Source organism: Pseudopipra pipra, chromosome 1 (assembly GCF_036250125.1).
Source record: "Pseudopipra pipra isolate bDixPip1 chromosome 1, bDixPip1.hap1, whole genome shotgun sequence".
Classification (NCBI taxonomy): Eukaryota; Metazoa; Chordata; class Aves; order Passeriformes; family Pipridae; genus Pseudopipra; species Pseudopipra pipra.
This window is the reverse complement of record NC_087549.1, coordinates 60,435,183-60,456,496: the sequence shown is the minus strand read 5'-3', so window position 1 is coordinate 60,456,496 and position 21,314 is coordinate 60,435,183. Positions and strand designations below refer to the sequence as shown.

Below are 21,314 nucleotides of genomic sequence, written 5' to 3'. Positions count from 1 at the left end.
AATTTTACATATTAATTATATCTACTAAAATTTTAAGAAGTATCCAGAATAAGTCGACTGAAAACTGAAGATAAGGAGAGAGAACAACACAGATGTTACAACCTCTTCTTTTCACCTGAGGACAGATCTAGACCAGCCTGATTGTCAGAATGCATTCTTTGATGAGCAGTATGTCTTCACTGTATCTGCAGCACTTTAAGAACAAAAATAATATCTGATTTGGAGGCAGTTGTAGGGACAATCACTAAAGATGAGGTCACCTTCTAAATTACTTCATCATTTAGAGTCAGAATGACCATTTTCTTTTCAGCAAAAGCTAGATACTGAATTTAAATTAGTATTAAATTTAAATTTAAAAACTTCATAATGGTCTGAATACAAATGATTCAGAGAACTATTACCTTTTTGGCAATGAAAGTGCATCTGCTCTATGAAAAAAACTTAAAGGAACAAAGCTCTTCATAATTTTAAATCCTAAAAAAATCTCTGAAGTTTATTTTACACTGAAAAACAGTAGTCAAATTCATGTGTGTCTTTGAACTTTAAATACACTCTACATAACTGAGTTAGACCAAACATTTACTTTTCGTAATTCATTAATTAATCTTTTCACATTCAACAATAAAATCTGAATTTCCACATTTTTCCTTTCAAAATTATTTCTGTGAAACACAGGTCTGAGCTGCATTTGCTTTGTGACGAACTGGAGCGGGAACACTGAATCAAGTCATTAACCCTGTTCATATACATGGGTTGTATTGGTACTGCTGGTTAAAGGACAGCACAGCACCAGTACAGACAGTAGTTTATGGAACACAACTGCAACACGTTTCTACATCTGAACTGACAAATAAGATGAAGTCATATAAGAAAGTTCTGAATCCAGAAATAATCCATGCTTAGGAAAATAAACAAATGATCATGAAGCACTTAGATGTCTTTTATGTCAGCATGGGGCACACATAATACTCTCTCAAAATCATAACCATCATATTATATTCACTCTATTCTTTATTCATCCTAATCTTCATTCATCCCTACACAGGAGATGTCCACAACAAGAATGATTTTTGTATGCAATATGGTACATTTATATAACCCAATACAAACATAACTTGATTCCTCAAACCCTTAAATTTCTGTTTGCAAATGGAAATCTACAACAATACTTTTTTCAACCTTCTGGAACACAATTATTAAGATCTTAGAAGCTGTATCATCTGCTAAGAAAAAGAACTGGAAATAGCCAGTATTTCTTGGTTTTAGATAGGTAATTTTCCCCATCTGTTTTTTACAGAAACTGAGAAGAGATTAAAAGAGAAATCACTAGTCAAGACTTTAGGCTTTCTTAATATATAAACTAAACCAACAGAACTAAGTTTTTCTTCCTTCTAACTTAAAAAAATTCTCACATTCCTAAAAGTAAAGTTAAACTAGAGAGCTGAAAGAAAGGACAGAACAAATATCCACCAAGAATAAGAACAGCATTTGTCAGGCCTCTTTTTTTACCTTCATTTTGTGCTTTTTCAGATTTACAAGAAACTCATGGGAGGTTGTGATGAGGACCGCTTGCAAAAAACAATTAAACTGAAATGAACAACTTTTCTTTGCAGAAGGCAATCATGAGAACTTTTGTCGTTAAAATAAAGGCTATGTAAAATTAATATACATTTGCTTCAATGTACTGCTATTAGCCTTTAAAATCATAAACACACTTCAAAAAACCACTTTGCATGAGAAAAACTTAACCCGTGTTTACAAATAGCTAGTAGATGAACTATGCTTAGTATGTGTGCCTAAATACAAAAACGGGGGGGGGAAAAAGGCCTCCAAAAATAACCAACTTAAGCAAAGTTTTAAAAAGCAAATGCCATTTCATAATAGCATAGCAAAGAAAAGAAATTATCTGCATCAATCATGGTATTTTGCTGACTAGAAATGCTATTCCTGCTTTTCCCAGCTATCACCATAAAACTAGCATCTGCTCATTTTGTTACAATCCCGTGATCGTCACCTTATTTTATAGTGAGTTTTCATATGCTCCTTTAGCTGCGAGGAAGTTTCAAATTCCTTTTTGCAAGATTTGCAGCTGTGGATCCTGCTGCCTGCCAATTCTTGACGATGTTCTTCCATGTGTATGGACAGCTGACTCTGTAAAGTGAATTCATCTCCACATTCTGAACAGATAAGATTCTGAGAGAGATAATAGACACTGATTTTTAAAAATATTCCCAAAGAGCAGTACACACACAAGCTTTGCTCAAGCAGATTAATGTATCCTTCTATGGACATTGTCAGCTGGAAGCAAGCAGCAATAAAAGTATACAGCAAAAAAAGTTTATGAGTCCGATAATATAAACCATGAACAATAATCACTGTAAGATTATATTAATATTTGAAGAAACTCCACTGAAACCGAATTCTGAAAAAAGTTCACATGGCAGCAGCAGCAAGCACTTCAGTACCATCATCACCACTCCCTATTTCCTTGGTAGGCTGATTCAAGACACACACAGAAACTTACCTCAGTGCCATTACACTATGGTCTACAGAAACATTTGTAACAAATACTACTTTCTAACCACAAGCATCTTAAGTGTAGAGTCAGGGATTTCTCACTTTTACTGGTTAAAATTATATTTTTAAACAGTAATCCCACCACAGTTAGTACTGAATTTTCTTAAGCTACCTTCACAGAAAAGCTGACAGAAATTAATAGGGACACATAATACTTCTGACAGATAACCCATTAATTTTACAGCAATGTAAAACACACCATTTTCCAGTTATATTATTATTCCATGACATTTAGAATGGAAATTATACTTCTGATTTTTAATGCAAAACTACTGCCACTTCTCTGAAATTCAGAGGCAGAATCAAAGTCAAATATTGTTTCAATGAAAAATAAAAGCTCTTGACCTCCTTTTGCTTTACAAAATTCCTAATTTTTATTTGTCATTCTATCTTTATTTTACAAAATCTAAGCTGAGAGTTAAGCTTAAATGTCTAAAAATATCTATTATCTCTGTTAAATGTTCCTCACTGGTGTGCGTAAATAACTTCAGACATCAATAACTTCAGATGGTCAATAACCTCTGCTTCAAGTTCAAATTCCAGATCTCCTACAGGTCCTAGGCAAAAGTACTGGGTAAGTTATTCCTGCAGTTCTCTGTGAATTGTTACATTCATCTCTGTTTCATCATAAAATTATTGGGCATTATAAGAATACATTAATTAGCAATTGAAAGGTACTCATTTTTATAAATTTAATGTTCAAGCTGCAGATTGAATTTTAAATTAGAAGGCATCTCACAGCCTATTCTTTGGACATCTGCACCAAGTATCAAAATTAGAGCTGCTGAAGTGCATGAAAAATCACTTAGTGGCAGAAATGAATATCAAAAATCACTCTTGGGTGTCTTTCTTGATGCTTAGTTTCCTTATTCTGATGTTTTTAGCCATTTATAAATCAAGTTTCCTTAATAATACCCATTAAGCCGTGTATCATTATAGATACATTAACATGCAACAAAATTGTACTCAAGTCCACTTAACTTGGCTGTGTACGTGACAAAATGTGAACTAAAACATGATTAAAAAAGGAACACAATCTCTACACATGGTATACCCTGCCTGGATTAGACAAGTATAAACAGGCCTATTATCCCAAACGTAGTGGTCAAAACTGCTGCAAAGCCGTCTGCAGTTGGCATGGAGAAATATACCACTGTTATGTTTATGATCAGAAGCCAGATGATAACAGCACTTTAGCTCCAATTCTCCAACATAAAGTCTAAGTTTAAAAAAGCCTTCATGGGAGAAGGAGCAATTACTTGATTGAAAACTTGGTATTTTGGGCAGTGCAATCAACTCTGGCAACTGCAATAATGCAGTAATGCCTACAAAGTGTGCAAAACACCACTATGTATTAACTGTTTGCTAAGAATTCAACCAATGCCTTATAAAAATGGAAAACTAAATTTTGAGAGGGAAAGAAACACAAAGCACTTTGAAGCGAAACCACCACTCAAAAACAGAAGTGGGAGTTGTAGATAAGGGAACAACTTCTTCTATTTCTATAGATGGTGAGAGTGCCTCACCATGACATCTGCCATCAAACACAATCACCCAGATTATTACATGTGGGCTTATGTAGATGAAGTCACAGAAATATCTTCAAAATAAAAGTATTTGTAAATAACCAATCAGTTAATATTTATATATATGTCAAACATGCACAGATTCTCTTTGTTAACAAAGATACGATGGGAACACTTAGTTATACCCAGCTTATTAATTTTTGTAACTATTATTAAAACAGACTCCCCACTAAAAGTTTTTTATTTCTTTTAAATCAAATAATTTATTCGCTTCTCCAATCTAAAGCATATGGGCAGGGGATTAAATACAACTATTATGACATGTCTTTTCAAAATTTAAGTTCTGACGTTTAATGAATTACCTCCTCTTTCTCATGTAGCATTATATGAGCTTTTAGACTGGCTACTCTGGAGAATTTCTTGTTGCACACAGGACAGGTCGGATCTTCGCCATTGTGGGTACATTTATGAAGTGTCAAGTTGAATTCAACATTAAATGACATCGGACACTGGTCACATCGGTGAGGCTGTTCGTTAAAATCACAAAAATAAAGACAAAATTCAGTCTTCCCATAAGTTACATATACCCTGGGTGACACATATAACCGTAGAAATCAAAATGTTAAAAATAGAAGAGCAGTTCAAGTACCTACATATGATAATGATCCTTAACAATACCAATCTTAATTATTTTTCTCCTTTGCATCTCATTACTAAAGATACAAATATAGCATTTCAAGAGCACATGGGGAAAGAAAGCAGGAGAATTAAGTAAAGCAGAGGTTCAAAACTGAGACTGTCTGAGAAGAATGAAGTTAGCAGTAAAGAGGAACAAGCAGGAGATGGAGATATATTTTCCTACTTTAACTGTGATCACGATTCACCCAGAGGGTGGTTGGGTGCTGGAACAGGCTCCCCAGGGAAGTGATCACAGCACCAAGCCTGACAGAGTTCAAGAAGCATTTGGACAACACTCTCAGGCACATGGGGTGATTCTTGGGGCTGTCCTATGCCTCAGAGATCCTTGTGGATCCCTTCCAACTCGAGATATTCTATGATTCTATGAAATCTTCATAAGCAAAATTAATAATCAAAACAGTTTATACTAGGATTGACTGCTCTTCAGTTGGTATCTGCACAATCAGTTTTCATTTTTAAGAGCACCTTCACTTCTAGATATAAAAGCTCTTACATAACTGTGCAATAGCATGGTTTTAACAGTCATATATCAACTTTACAACATTGAATCTTCCCTAAGTTGTTCTTTGTATACGTAAATTATCTCAAAGTGTTACATTTTGTAAAAATTAATCTGTACGTACAACTACCTCAAAAAGTAATAAAATTAATAAAATTAGTTCCAGCTTTGTGAAACAGAAAACAAGGAAAAGAAATTAAATGCTTCATATTACAGATGCAACCTGTGGCAAAAGTTTCATTTAAAAAGTCAGTCCAGTCCTAAGCACATATCTGTATTTTTCTCATTCTTTCCTAGGTTGACTTGTAAGCAGCTAAAGTGATGACATTAATCTACTGCTTAATACATACATACTAAATTAGTTTATTAGTGAGGTCCAGTTAATCAATATAAGTATTATTTTCTTTTTATTGTTAATATATAGAATCACTTTGAAAATTCGATTGAAAGAAAGCTACACACTTCCTCATCTACCTGAATATTTTATAAGTCAAAGAAAATAGCTAAAATTAGAAATTACTGATCTGGAAACAGCAATCTAACTAAACAACATCAAAGTAAGGTCCTGTCTCAAAGGAAACATGAGAAAACATGAAAGAGAAGAAACTTAACTGAGGTCCCCAAGTAGTAATTTTTAGTGGTGTGACTAAAAAAACAGAAAAGACGTCTTGTGTTGGCTTCACCTGACAGTTTATGAAAATATCATTATACATTGGTTATATCTACTAGAATTCATACCTTGTCATTTTGCTCATGATCCCTCATATGGCGCTGGAACTGGGTTTCTTTTGGAAAAGACAGCAAACAAATCTCACACTTATGCAAGTTAGGTACTTGGTAGGGAAAATTTCCGTTCTCTGTATTTGGTGTCAGAACGTCATCTACAAAACAACAATCAAAACATTTGTATAAAGTCATATTTCATCCACTTATAATTTATTGTAAAAAACAAATTTTTTGAAGCAGAAACTATTTCAACTCCTCTAAGATTTTGACTTATACAACACTCTAAATTCAAGGGATCTTGCAGGTATCAGGCATAAACATTACTGCTTTCAGTGACAACAGATCAACGACATATATCCATACTGCCAGTTGCTAAAGAGATAAACAATCACCTTTTCCTAGTAATTTAAAATAAATTCTTCCTGTGCTTCATAAACACCCATCAAATTTGCAACAGAATAAAACTCTGCCAGATACACCAGGTATGAGTAAACTGAGAAGGGTTGCTTTTAATAATATTACATCACGCGTTTTTAAGACTTTTAAAAATTACATAGTTAGTAGTTTTGACTATACAAGTTTTCTGCCCTCCATCACTTCTCTCTCTTTTTTTTTCCTTAAGAAAAATTTGGACATCTTTTCTTTCTTCTACACTTGGCAATGTAAAACCTTTATTAAAACCTATATTAAAACCTTTAGAGTTGTAAAACCAACACCACTGTTTCAAATAGCTGAGAGAGAGGCAATAAACTGGAAGTCAAACTGTGTACACATTAAGTCAGTGAAGAAAGAGATGTATTTTTCTTTAAACAGACCCAGTCTAAGTCCATACAGTTTTCTTGTTTTGAACTCCTAAAATCACATAACTTTGGATATACAAGTTCCAAGCTTCTATATCCTCTTGCTCAAATGGCCAAAGTCAAACATATAAATACTTTATGATATACAGAAAATATTAATCCAACTAAGTTAAACACATTTTACATTTGAGAAGATACTGCATTACTGCAGAAGTTATCTTTATTTAAGAATAACTTGAAGAAAAGCAATTGGCAGGAGGACTTATTATATCATTCAAAGTAGTATTATTAAAATGAAAATAAAAATTGATTGACTTGTGCTGCAGGTTAGGGACACTGAAGCAAAAAAATCCACCGAATTCAGTTTCAAACATTCCTACAGCTCCAACTACATCGACAACAGAGCACAAAAAGAAGGGAACATTGATTTTGTTATCTAGACACACGAGGCCTGATATTTCTCTTTAAGTCAGTACTTTCCACCATGAATATAAGAATTAGGCACAGGAAGTACCAACACAAGTAGAAGTTTACAGCATTCTGTTTACATTTCCTCAGAGGAAATCAAAGATTACAATTCATACAGTATTTCTGCTCAGTACTGCACCCACTTCAAAGTCCTGTCTCATTCACCACAACATTTACAAGGGAGGGGAAAAAAAAAAATCAGTACCTTATATTCTGACCATACTTTTTGCTTGCCAAAATTCTCATGAATAAACTTTAAAAGCTTGTAGTTGAGGAAGCTGTAGGAAACATTTCAGCATAATATATTTTGGGCAAGAAGTAAAAACAATGTCCTAGGGACTTCCACTTCCCATTTCTGGACCGAGATGCCCAATTAACTTCTGCTTTGCAAAGTTTAGTTATAAAGTATTTCTCTGTAACAGAAAGATGTAAGTATCACAAATATTTATCATGTGTAAACTTAACCTACTGCATCCTTTAATGGACTCTCAGCTGTACATTCATAGTATATGCAGACACTATCAATAACAACCCTGAAATGGTCACATTTCTTCAAGAATTAAAAACCACAGCTTTAACTAAAAGACAAAGTCCTTTAAGCATCCTTGTGATAAATACCTCTGAGTTGAATAAAGGACACAAAATCAGTTTCTGTAAATACTGACAGGATGAGATGTGGAAGAAAAAATCTACTCTGATACTTGGGCTATATGAAAACGTAATGTAGAAGGCTTTCCTTTCCCCTAGAAAAAGGAGTAATTGTTCAACCCCATGAAAGCCTGACCTCTCACTTTAAATTGACAACTGAAAAATGATCCAATCCATGACTTCAGAAAGGCCTTCAAGCCTTCTCCTTCAACCAAAGAGATTATTATCTTTAAAGTCACTCTAAAGATCAAAGACACTGGACAATATACAAAAACAATGCCTAAGAAATTGAAGTAGCTAAAGTGTAACACCCACATGAAAGGTGCTAACTTTGAAACACAGAAAAAGCAACATGCTCGCTAGTGTCTGAATAACATTACTAAATGACATCAGTTTTCATTCAATAACATTTCTAGGTATCATTTTCATTAAAATGTGTATCATATCTGTAATATTGACTGTAATACTGATTTATCTACAGGCTGTGAATTTTCTTCTGGAATTCAAAAAGAGTTTAATTATATAATGAAAAATCAAATATCTTGTGATGTTTCAACAGAATTTGATGACTATATTTCTACGAAATCATACCACCTGACTGCAGAGATATACAAGAAGACAGTACTTCAGCTTTTCTTTAAAAAGACAGAAATGATTAACATTAAATTAGAAAGAGGTAACAAGATAGAAAAAAACCAGGAAATACACTGTCAATTAAAATTAACAAGCAAGTGAGCTATATTATGACTTTTCAGGCAGCACTCCTGGATTCATGAAGTATGGCTTGAGTCTGTCTTCATTTCAATGTGAAAATGAAACAACAGTTTGACAAAGTTTTTTGTTAGAATTAATATCCAGATGAAGACTTTACACTGATACCTCTATCATAAAAGTCAAAGTAATAACCTAAAATGCTGTATTTTAGATAAATCATCATAAAACAATCTTTCCTTATATTAGAGGAAAAAGTGCTTTTAGACACATCAACTTGGATCATGGAACAAGCCAATCACTGCAAAATACTGAACCTATCCTAAAGGCCAATATTTTTGAATACCAAAAAAACATGTAGATTATGTCAGTTCAAGAAGCTGGCAGTGGGGCATGGACCCTGTACTTTTAAATGCCCTGAGAAATTTGTTAATTGAAAAAAACCCACAACAATTCTAAACATTCTCTGTGCACCAAAGGGAAACAAAATGAAGATACTGACATACCTGACACAGTGTTTAATGGACACAATTCATCATTTATCATATTATGAAGCACATAATAAATAGATAATATGATGCTTATGCTCTCAGAAAAATATAAGTATTAGGTACACAAATGAAGCAATCTATTTATTGTCAGACATACTCTGGCAGATGACAACAGAAGTCTGCTGTCTATTAATGAACTAACTGAATGCCATTCAAGCCAGCAATACAGAATTAAAAGTTTGAGGGTTTAGTTCAAGAAGACATTATCTTATTAAACACATAATGTCAGCACAATCACACAAAAAACTGGCATGCTCTTAGTAGAGAGAAGCTACTTAGTGATATCATAAACACACACAGAGAAAACACAAAATTACTATCAGAGTAACAAACCCTTAGAAAAAACAAGTGATTTTTTCAGATCTGCACAGTATAACAAATAATAAACCTCGCTGGACAGGCGCAAAGCTTAAAACACTGCCATTTATTAATATGTCACTTACTATTTTTCTTCCAATTTGCATATTAGTCTGGCTGCAACATAAATCAACCTTATTACATCACAGCCTGAGAGAGACAGTCAAGTATCAAAACAATTAAACTAAACAGGGAGTACTTAGCTCATTATGCACTGTCAAACACATTTTTGCCTGTATGTACTTTCAAATGTATTTTTGTCTGTATCCTTACAGTTTGTCCAAAGTGCCCATAGACAGCAGAATCAGATTTGTGAAGTACCTATCAATGATAATAAACTTTCAGTTTAAAGATAGTCTTATTTAAATACTCTTAATGTTACAACCTGTAATTTCTATTTTAAATTTATTGTCCCTCACAGAGCAGCAGCAATCACTTTGGGTCAACTCAGCCGTGACACAGCCTTCACCAACACTTGACCTCGGGAGTTGAGTCAGCAAGCAGGTGCTCTCTGCTATAAGCCACTGACGGCAACTCAGCGTGGAAGGAGGAAGACAGAATAAGAGCACTCCAAGCCTTCCCTCCTTATGTAAGCAGCACTGTGCCTCATGGCAGCCTGCAGTCCTCTCTGCAAGGCGCAGATGGACTCATTCAGCTGTGAATGCAGCACAGCCTTATTAGATCTCTAATAACCTCCTCGCATCTGACTGAGAGGACACTGTGAATAAAGCACTCAAGCTTGTGAAATTTGTGGATGAAAATTTGTCACTGAAGTTAAATGGCAGCTGGCAAGCCTAGGGACAAAAGGGTCTGACCCTATCAAAACCTATTTACTAATTTATGAGTGAAAAGAAAGTGGTAGGACAAGAGAACAAAACAGGGATGCCAACACTGACATTTCCTCATACTACACTTGAACTCATAGAACGCAAATGATAATGAATCATTAAAACATTTTGCCTAGTTCTGCAATCATAAAAGAAACAGTTTACTTTAAATTTACCTCAGTACTCTTAAACCAAAATAGAAGTAATTCCTCGTGACTTCTGATGGGAAGAGAAGGGGAGAGACTAACTCGCAGTCCACGTATCAAATCAAAATCCAGAAATCAATCAATATTGGCTTGTATAAGACAAGGTAGTTTTATTATGTTTTGGTCAACACACAATCAGGAATGTAACGTACTACCAGTCCAGACACTTGGCTTCCAGGAGTGCACTGCTAGGATGGACATCCAGGGGCCAATCACTCAGCATGTGCCAACATAAAGCAGCTGCACTCCTTTCAGGAGCAGACGATTCCAGACATTGCACAGCTACATTAATGCACTGCAGCAGCAGAGAAGCCTGACAGGACATGGAATTAACAGCTCCATCATAGCTGGTTAGATACTAAATGGATTGCATTGGGTCTGGCTGGGATGGAGTCAACTTCCTTCCTATCAGCTGTTTAAAACCTGTGACTAAAGGCAAACATTTGCCTTTGCATCACTTGGTTGGGCTTTTTTCTTGGATGGTGATTCAGCTGGCTTGAGGGGTTTTTTGTTTTGGTTTGGGGGTTTTATCTTTTTCTTTTTTACCTTTCTTTTTTTTTTAAACTTTATTTACTAAATTGTCTTCATCTCAACCTACAAGCTTTTTCTTGCTCTTGCCATTCCTGTTCTCTCTCTCATCCTACTGCAAGAGAAAGTGAGGAAGTGGCTGGAGCGTGTTTCACGGTTGGCCAAGGACAACCCACCACACAGATACATCATCCGCATCATCCTAATCTACACAGATAACTGAAAATATTGGCATTTCCCTAACCAACTTCGATAGCTTCATCTGCCATTCAGGTAAATACTGTCATGTTTATTGTTAAATACTCCAAAACAGGAGTTATACTTTTTTCCCCACAGTTGCATATGAATATACCAAGCCACCGTTTTTCAGCTGTTTGTTTTTACATGACTTGGATATCTCCTGGTTGAGACCATGACCCTTAGCTGTGCCCAGCCACTACAGTGTTAACAGAAACTTCTGAATGAAGTCAATGATTTACCACATGATCATCCTTCTCCCAGGGAGTGAACAAAATCCAACTGCAGCAAAAAACCTCATAAGAAAGACATGAGAGGTCTCAAATAGAAACTTTAATTATATCTGGAAGCACTGAATGCATATGAATAAATGAGGTATGAAGGTATCAGCACAAGTGCAACAGGGAATAAGATTTCTGCAATTGGCAGAAAGCTACAGAGAAGGGACAGAACAGGGGCTGAAATTATCACAGAGACAGAACTTAAACACAAGTCATTCAACTGCATAATAACTTGGGAAAAGACACACACATATTTCAAGTACAGTGAGGATCTAATGTGGAATTAAAGCACACCGGTGTGATCCAAGTTTATCATCTTCTCCCTAAGACCCAACACAGCCCTCGTAAATAACCACAGATTTTCTTACTGCAGAATAGTGAGATGGCCAAACAACAGTATCGCTATTAAAATCTAACGATTATCTTTTCTAAGGCAAAAGTTTGGGCAGTTGTCCTTCTGTATGTTTTAAAAAGGAATTACCTATACCTATCCTATTTAAAAGATTTAGAGCACATCACATAAGCAGTACCTCAACCTCTTTATTCTTGCCTGCAGGACATGACTCCCCTATTCTCTTCCTGTCAGTCAAAGGTCACCACATAAAACCCTAACACACAACTACTAAAATAATCTACATAACAAAAATTTGGTAAGACTTCACTGGGGAGTTCAAGTTTCAATTTTTTTCAGTAATACAAAAGTGGAATGTAAAGCCTCCAAACTGACCTTCTCCGAATTCAATACAGTCACACCATAAATGATGCAAACCAAATACAGCCAGCTCTGCAGAGCTGTGTCATCTTCTCTGTTTCTCAGCTTTGTGTATTTAATATTTAGCACTCTTCATATGTGAAATCTGTTACAATTCAGGCCTCCTGAAGGCACGATAAACTCAAGTTTTAACTGCACTCATAAAAGAATTCAGCTCAAACTTGCGCAAAAGTGGCCTTCGGGTTTAATATGTGACACACTCTAGGCTTAAAAAACGCTTCAGTATGTCCTAAAATATTTCATTTTGCTGTTCAAAGAATTCCTCCTCTGCTATCTGAAAAAGATCTCATAGTCATGAAGGTCAAAACTGCTCATTTTGTGTTGCTGCTATTCAGTGACAAACATCACAGGTACAACAGAAAGAACCTCTCTACGGAAGAAGACTCCACAACTTCCTTCTGTAACCAATGCCAGTGCTCAGTCACCTTCACACTGAAAAAGTGTTTCCTTATGCTCAGACAGAACCTCCCATTTTTTGGTTTGTGCCCAGAGAAGTCAACTTGAACAGTTCAATTGAGAAAAAAAAAATAAATAGAAGAAATCATTGCAAAATGGTTTTGGGGAAACACTACAATGCCAAAAAAAGGTTATCTTAGAATAGCAGCTATTGAGGTCACGATATTATTTTGACTGCTGTTGCCTAGAGTTCATTTTTTTATCCAACATATTTAATTTTCCTAGAACAAAGAACTTGTTCTAGTCTTTGACATGCATGGCGGTTGAAGAAGTCTAAAGGAAGCTGTGTAACATTACTGATTCACCTTTATTTTCTCTCAAAGATGCATTACCAGAAACATACAGACTGTACAACTACAGAGCAACGCTTCTCTTTCATGATACACATCAGCATAACAAGGCTGTAGGAATTCCAAGGACCACACTAAAAAAGAACCTAAAAATGTACAATTTCCTAAGTAAGAGATATGAAATTTATTTTTGCAAACAGCTGTTTTCTAAAAAAAAAATCCTCCTGCTAAAAGCAAAGCCTATGCTTCAGTTGCACAACTAGTTTTCAAAGTTTGTCAGTCTGTATCTGAATGAGACAAACAGCCAAACGTCCTCAGAACATAAAATTCCTTAATTCAAGCTGTCCTGTTCCGCCAGAGCTTCCTCATTCATGACCTTCTTTTGTCACACAGAAGTGTAGAAAAAAACATGACACTTGCCAACACTGACTTTGCAGTTTTCCCAAACTACTGAAATCCCAAGAACCAAAGACACCAGAACCCACAAAATTTGCCTATATAGGAACAGTCACTACAGTTACAGACGTCTCTGAATCCTCATGGTAGCCCTGCACCCTGTAATACTAAACAGCTGCCTGTAAACTACCTCTGTGAAACAATTTCGTTAGTAAACGAGCAAATTTCTTTCAAAAGAAATAAATACATGAAAAATACGGAATGTAATGAAACTCACATCAAGTCCTGGCAGCCATACACACCTCTTACCATAGGAAGAGCCTAAGATCAAGATCCAACTACAAGCAAAATGAACAGTCACTAGGAACTTTTTCTGGACAGTCTGTCTCAGTTTTGATCTTTTTCTCATTCATGCATCATGCCATTACTCCAGGAGCTTACGCATGTATGACATGTGCAACCTTTCAAGAACTACTAGAGAATTAAGTAGATATTTTGTGTTCAAGTAAACTTTAAAAATGCCCAAACCTACAACCTCCAAAATATAACAGCAGAAATTCTTTGGGACTGTCTTGATATGCTTATTCCTTAGTGATCAAAAGCTGAGATAAATGGCCCCAACAGAAGCAACAACAAAAACAACAACAAAAAACAAACCAAAACAAAAAAACCCAAAAGAACAACAACCCCCCCCCACTTCTGACAGGAAACTGTGGCCCATTTAGCTTTCCATAATGTAGAAAACATTTTATCCAACTTCCCAACATTCACCTAACAGCACAGCAATTCTTTTTTGCCTGTCAGCACACTTCAATCCTACAAAAAAAATATTCCACAGAAGGCTCACCTACACATTCCCCTTGCAGAGCCAGAGCTCATCTGCAAGCACTGGGAAAACCAGACATTCTAAATATATACTGAAAATATTAACTGACTTTTTATGACTGAAATAACCACAGTATTCAGATGCTTTATGAAATCTCACTCTGTTCTCTCTATTGAAAAAAAATATAACCTCCCCCAAAATCTACTGCTAAGTGCTTGTGCTGAAGGAGAAGTCACAGATAAGGGTTTCAGGCCTACCTGAAACACAGTATTTTTGCAGTTTGTGGGCCTTAATCAGATACTGCTCACAGAACCCCAGTAACATCAGCAGAAATGAACTGCACAAAAGAGCCATAAAACTCACCATCTACCAACTACTGTCAGAAAAAACCCCATCAAACCAATCCTGCCATGAAGTACTGTCCAGTCATCGACAACAGTAAAACGCAATCAAAAATTTTTAAATCGAAGACTAATATATGTTCGGGAAAGAAAACCAGGGGAGCTCTGGTGTGGTTTTTTTTTTACACATATACTCACAAAGAAAACAACTACAAGGATGTTTTTTACGGAAAAAAAAAAAAAAAAAAAGAACTACTTTCTCCTTGAAAATCAGAGAAGTGGAGGACGAGTTAAGCCTCATTTTCCATTTGTTTATCATCCTTCATTCGAAGCTCTCGTTAGTGTGGCCGGAGGGAGGAGGTGAGGGAAAAGAGCGGCGGAAGGAGCAGGAGCCTTCCCGTCCTGCCGGCCGCCAGGCGGCCCGGGCTCTTCCCCCGGCCCTTCCCGCCGGCCCGGCGCCGGGACCGCATCGCGGGAGGAGGAGGAGAGCGAGTAGGAGGACGGCCGGGGCCGAGAACCCTCCTCCAGCGGCCTCCACAGCCACGGCCCTGCTTCACGGGCAGGAGGCAGCGGGACGAGGCCCGCCCCGGCCCCGCTCCGCCGCTGCCCGCCCGGTATCATTCCGCAGGGCCGGGCCCGACTCCCTCCCCTCTCCTCTCCTCCCCTCCGCCCGCCCGCCTGTACCCTCGCACAATAGACCCGGCCTTCCTCCCCCATATCCGGGGACTATATGCGCAGCCCGCGGAGGCTTCTCGCCTCCCACCCCCGGGCGCGGGTCGCGCCCGCCCGGCCGCACTCGTTACCTGCCTCGGCGCCGGGCTCGCCACTCTCCCCGCCGGGCTCGGGGGGCCGCCCCCTCGGCATGGCCGCCCCCTCCTCCCCGTCCCTCCCGCCCCCCTGGCGCACGCACACACAGACACTTGGAACGGTGGAGGGGGGGAAGGAGGGGCGGGGACGAGCGGGCGGGCCCGGCCCTATACAGGGTCGGCGGGGGGCGGACGGCGGCGCTCCCGGCGGGGGCACGGGCGGGGGGCGAGCGGGGCGGCGGCGAACTCACGGCAGGGCCGGGCGGGCGGGCGGGGGGCACGGGCGGGTGAGGGGCGGCGGCGGCACACAGTGCGCATGCGGCCGCGGTCGGGGGGGGCAGGTCGGTACATCCGGGTGTGGTGGCGGGCGGGGCCGGGATGGCGCCCGGCGGAGCTGGAGCGGGGTGGGGATGGAGCCGGCGCCGGATGGGGTCTCCGCGCCTCCCGAGCGCCAGGGCCGGCCCGCCGAGTCTGCCTGCATGTGTCTCCAGCAGGAGCGTCCCACCTGGACGCGTTGCTGTGTCACCTGCTCTATGTGACCGTGCGTTGGCAGGAGGGTTGGACTTGGATGATCTGCAGAGGGCATTCCAGCGCTAACAGTTCTGTGGTTTTGTGGGGGCTGGAGTCTCGCTTTCACAGCCCCAAAGCTGGCGGTGCTCAGCCAAAGGCGCATAGTTGGTGACCTGAAGTTGTGTCGGGAGGATTAGATTGGATACTAGGAAAAGATTTTTCACCCAGAGGGTGATTGGGTGCTGGAACAGGCTCCCCAGGGAAGTGGTCACAGCACCAAGCCTGACAGAGTTCAAAAAGCGTTTGGATGATACTCTCAGGCATAGAGTGTGACTCTTGGGGATGGTCCTGTGCAGGGCCAGGAGTTGAACTCCATGATCTTTCCAAGTCAGCATATCCTATGATTTTGTTCTTGGAGGAGATTGTTCCTTGCCATCCCCTCCTGCATCCTCCCTGAATTACTTTTTTTTTAGGCTGAGGTGTGCATAACGTGAGCTCGCCTGGTGCCCAGGAACACATTTTCCTCCAGGGCATGCATGGTTTCCTGCTGCTGAAGGTTTGGCTGTGCTGTGCCCAAGCTCTGCTGCCTGAACCATGTGCTGACTGGAGAGATCACAGAGTCAGAGAGCAGTTTGAGTTGGAAAGGACCTTGAGAATCATCGAGCTCCAAGCCTCTGTCATGAGCAGGGACACTTCCCACTAGCCCAGGTTGCTCAAAGCCCCATCCAACCTGGCCTTGAGCACCTCCAGTGATGGGGCATCCAAGGATCTTCAGACAACTTGTTCCAGTGCCTCACCACCCTCACAGTTAAGAATTTCTTCTAATCTAATCTAAATCTAAATCTAACCTACTTCAGTTTTAAGCCATTCCCCCTTGTTCTGTCATTTCCTGCCAGAAGACCCTCTCCAGATATTGACGAGGGTTGTCATGAAAGATCACTGGTTTGTTTAATAGTGATTTTTGGGTGTCATAAGCCATAGCATTTGATTCTGTCCCTTGTAACTTGTGTGCAGTGGAAGTGTGCTCACTGGAAAGATATTAATAAAGTGGTATGTGCTTTATTGACAGATTGTTCAGCACTTCATAGATTTCATTGCCTCCAAAGACACTGCTCCATGTCATCTTTGAATTCTTAGTTTCGGCTTCTAAGATTAGGTTTTTATTACATATTTTTCTTACTAAATAAAAATACAAAATACTTACTTTTGATGTGTGACTTGATTAATCTTTTTCGTTATGTGAATAGTTTGATGTATTTAAAATTCTAAAGCTTTCTCTGAGTTACATTTTCTTTCTGCACCTTTTAATTTTTAAATGCCCTTTTAGAAAGGGTATATTTCCGTACAGAGGAAAATGCTATGAGAATATTGCCTGCAGTGATAAAACTATCTTTTCTGGGTTTTTTGGCTACTCAAGTCTAACACCCAAGGATTGATCCAAAGCCCATTCCCACTGAAGCAGGTTGTTGCTGCTTAGTTGCAAAACTGTTAAAATGCTCAAGTTGCTTTCCAGGATATCCCTTCTTTCTTCCCCATCCCATACACCAGCACATGACCAGTTTCTTAATTACAAACTATATAGTGTTTCAGTAGCCTGTATTATAACACATTTAATGTGATGTAGTCTTAGTTAACCAAGCTGGATGATCCTGTCCTCATTTATTACATTTATTACTTTAATGTTACTTTCTACAGTCTCTGCAAATAGTATTAATCAGGTACTTCAGATTCGTGATCAAAAAAATAGGGCAAGCTGGGTACTGATACCTACAAACTGTAGTAGCAAAGCATTACTTAGTAATTTTATCATCCTTGAATGTTATTATCACTTTGTTAATTCATTTATCTTGTTCTGTTGCAAATGAGTGTGTGTTTGTGCGTGTGTGGGGGGGTTCTTAACTTAGAGCCTTTTAGATAACTAATTAAATTACATCTAAACGCTTGCCTTAAGCTAACAAATTTAATCATATCAAAGAATGAAATCAGATTTTTGGAATGCAAGATTTCATTTCTTCCTGAAGGCTAAGGTTGGGTGAGGAATATTTAGATAATTTCGCATTCTATCCTCGACTAAAAAGTGTACTGTTTTTAATTTTCTGTACAGAAATGCAGCATTGGCATATAAATATGTAAAGGAGCACTGAAGCCGGTGTGACTATTGCCTGGGGTTCCTGTGAGCTGACTTCTCGCTACAGCCCAGTTACATGCAGGGAAAAGGCAAAGAACAGCAGTGGCCTCTGGTGGCTGTAGGATAGTTCCGTGCCAAAAAATTTAAGATCGCCGATCGCTTTAGCAGTGAACTACAGCCTACAAGTACATGACACAAGGTGACAGCTTTTTACACAGGACTCAAACCCAGAGAAATCAAACCGAATCAGTATCTAGAAAGACTTTGCACAAGCTCAGTATTTTGCATACTTATCCTGATTTTGTTCTAACTTTGTTATAAGGATTACCTGGGAGGTTTGGGGGTTTTTCAGGGAGTTTTTTTGAGGTCTTCTGCATTAGGATTAAGAACTTTGAATCTTGAGTTTATTTTTGGTTTTGAAAAGAACTGATGCACACTTTGCAGGAATGTAAATGGGATTGTATGTGCAGGCAACTTCTGTCTGTACTGATACTAATGAAAATCATTTTTGAAGTCTAACACAAAAGCCAACTTTCATTTCTACTTTAGTTTTTCAGCATTGTTGTTCCCTGCACGTCTTTCAGTGTTCAGCAGCAGTACATTCAATCGTGGTTAATTTTGTGCTGCAAAAGTCTGTTCATCATCTGTTTCAAGTTTACGTGGTGTGTTTGTCACTGCCTATCAGTCTTCTAAGACTTCTGCATCACACTCATTCTATGCAAAACTAGCTCGGCATAAAAATAGAAAAGACATCATAAGCCTCAAGAAGCTTGGGATACTGGGAGACAAGTAGTTTATGAAGAGTATATAGAATAGGTGTTGAAGAATATAGGAAATTTTTATTAATAAGGAAATTCAGTGGTATATTATACGCCTAACTTTACAGAAATTTTCAATCTATTGAAGCTGTTTAATCTCTGTGTAATTTTCTTTCTTTGTCTATGTAATTGGCACAATATTTTTCATCTGCACTTTCCAGCTTCTGGAAGAAAGGCACTGCATGCATTGTTAAAACTTTCACGCCACTTCTATTGTCTGGATTTGCAGAAGTGCTGATATTTCAAAATATTTTAAAATTGTTGTATTTTGTACATCATAAAATGACCTATTACAGTGTTTCTCTAAGGTCTGTGGCATTACTCCAGAGTTACTACACAGGAAACTTCTCAGTTTTGGGATGTACTGCTCTAGCACTGAAACCCAGTGCCTTCTCAGGTGAGAGCCTAGCAGACTATTACTCATGCTCTGCTGTCCCTGCAAAGGAAACATGGATCTGTTTCCCAAATGGAATCTGCAATGTAATACAGAGAGTGCAAGATGGTTAGCCTTTAACTCTTTCTATCATTAATTTTATCTGGTATCACTAATTTCTAGGAAGAAAAACAGCTATAGTGTCATACCTTAAAATATGCAGCATTAAAATTATGCTTATTTTATACCTACAGATAAAATATAGTGACAGAGGGAGTAAGGTTAACACAAGGCCACAGAACAAATTGAATTATAGGTTTTACTACCAACTAGTGGTACAAGATGTGCTGCTGAATTTTAAGGCAAACTAATGAAATCCAGTGAACCATTTCAGTAAAGCTAATTACTAAGTAGGGTACTATTTACAGTTTCAGTTGTCTGTCCATGTTTTCCAAGCTGGGGCAGTACAGTACTTTCCCTGTGTTAAAACCATAGATGTGTAGTACTCCAGACTGGAAAATCCCTCCACATTTTTTTAAAATCATGGCATTTAAATAAGTATAACACTTTCTGAACTCCTATGTTTTCGCTTTTGCATGTCTGAATACTTCTGAACTAGAAACAAACATACTTCTAATGAATTTGTTTTTGTGTGTCATGGTTTGACTTTAGGCAATGATATTTTAAGAAAAAAAAGTTGCAATTTTCCCAGAATGGTGAAAATGTTGATATACCAAAGTAGTTTTGTAGTTCTGTGCTCAGTCAGAAGTGTGAGGAATAAAGGCCATTGCAATATTCTAGATGCACAGTATAGCCAGGCCTCCATAGAAGGGTGTTTTGAGAGCTATACCCTCAAATTTCATGCAATCATAGAATGGTTTGGGTTTCAAGGGGCCTTAAAGATCATCTGGTTCTAACCCTGCTACCATGGGCAGGGAAACCTTCCACTAGACCAGGTTGCCCCAAGCCCCATCTGACCGGGCCTGAACACTGTATTTGCCAACTGTTGGCACAAAACAGTAAATGTACTGAAGACTGACTTACAGCTGTTGCCAAAATGAAATAAGCTGTCCTGGGAATAGCAACTTTATGGTTAGAGGGCATAACCTGGAATAGAACCTGCAGTAATGTAAAAGTGTCAATAAAAGGCAACAGTCTTCCCTCATACTGCTATAATAGCAAAAGCTAGAATAGACCTGGTCTTTATATTTTAAATGTATGAAATTGTAAAATTATGTGCTGTGAGAACTGCAGTATGCATTTTGTATGAAGGATTTCGCTAAAGAGGTATTTTTCCAATCTTAACATATTAATTTCCAAGGAAAGATAAATGTTTTCTGCTTTGCTCAGTTTGTTTGTTCATTTAGCAAAGAAAGGGTACCTCCTACGCTTTCTTGATTTCCTCTTGTGTGGCTAAAGGACTTGGGTTTCCAGCACAGTCAACTATCTTGCTTCTAAAGGCACTATTCCAGTGGAAAATAGTATTTTGATGAAAAACTAATACTCTGTAAAAATCTAATGTTTACAGTCATTACAAGACAAACAAACAAAACAAAACAAAACATATATTTAATGAAGATTGAAAAGGTAAATGAAAATACTGTTAACTACTTGAATAGTATCCATAAAAATCTCATTGGCAGCCATAAGGCTGCATGTGCAATTCAGTATTTGAAGAGAAAATTCAGTTTAGTGAGGTAGTATACTGTTGTACTGTAGTATATTGTGATAGTACAGCTAGCTGTATTAAAGGTGAAATCTTAGTCTATTTTGAGACCAGGACAGCTAATCAAATCAGAACAGCACTGAGACCAACAGCTTCTTTTAATATTTGCTACTGAACTTAGATATCTCATGTCTGTGTGACTTTCACCTTCTGCCATCTGGGCACTGACTCAAATGGATCACCTAAAGGATAGAAATTGCATTTGTTGGTGGTGTTGGAGTTCTAATTGGA

At 38.2% G+C, this 21,314-nt stretch overlaps 1 protein-coding gene and 1 long non-coding RNA gene across 6 annotated transcripts in view; one reads left to right on the top strand and one right to left on the bottom strand.

Annotated features, from left to right (window-relative positions):
• Positions 1–15,683, bottom strand: part of ZNF236 (zinc finger protein 236) — a 70,672-nt gene extending 54,989 nt beyond the window's left edge. For 3 of the 5 annotated variants that reach the window (XM_064658250.1, XM_064658277.1, XM_064658268.1), the window contains exons 1-4: positions 15,526–15,679; positions 6,040–6,182; positions 4,466–4,630; positions 2,015–2,193 (exon numbers count right to left, since the gene is read on the bottom strand). In XM_064658250.1, the coding sequence (XP_064514320.1) occupies positions 2,015–2,193; positions 4,466–4,630; positions 6,040–6,182; positions 15,526–15,586 (548 nt within the window). In that variant the 5' untranslated portion in view covers positions 15,587–15,679. Of the gene's footprint in view, positions 1–2,014; positions 2,194–4,465; positions 4,631–6,039; positions 6,183–15,525 lie in introns of all 5 variants that reach the window. The other 2 variants (XM_064658286.1, XM_064658260.1) reach the window with 2 other exon arrangements.
• A 182-nt stretch (positions 15,684–15,865) lies between these two features.
• On the top strand, positions 15,866–17,248 carry LOC135415882 (uncharacterized). The gene is made up of 2 exons (XR_010431320.1): positions 15,866–16,845; positions 17,108–17,248. It is a non-coding gene; the product is annotated as an uncharacterized LOC135415882 (long non-coding RNA).
• Positions 17,249–21,314: the final 4,066 nt, after the last annotated feature.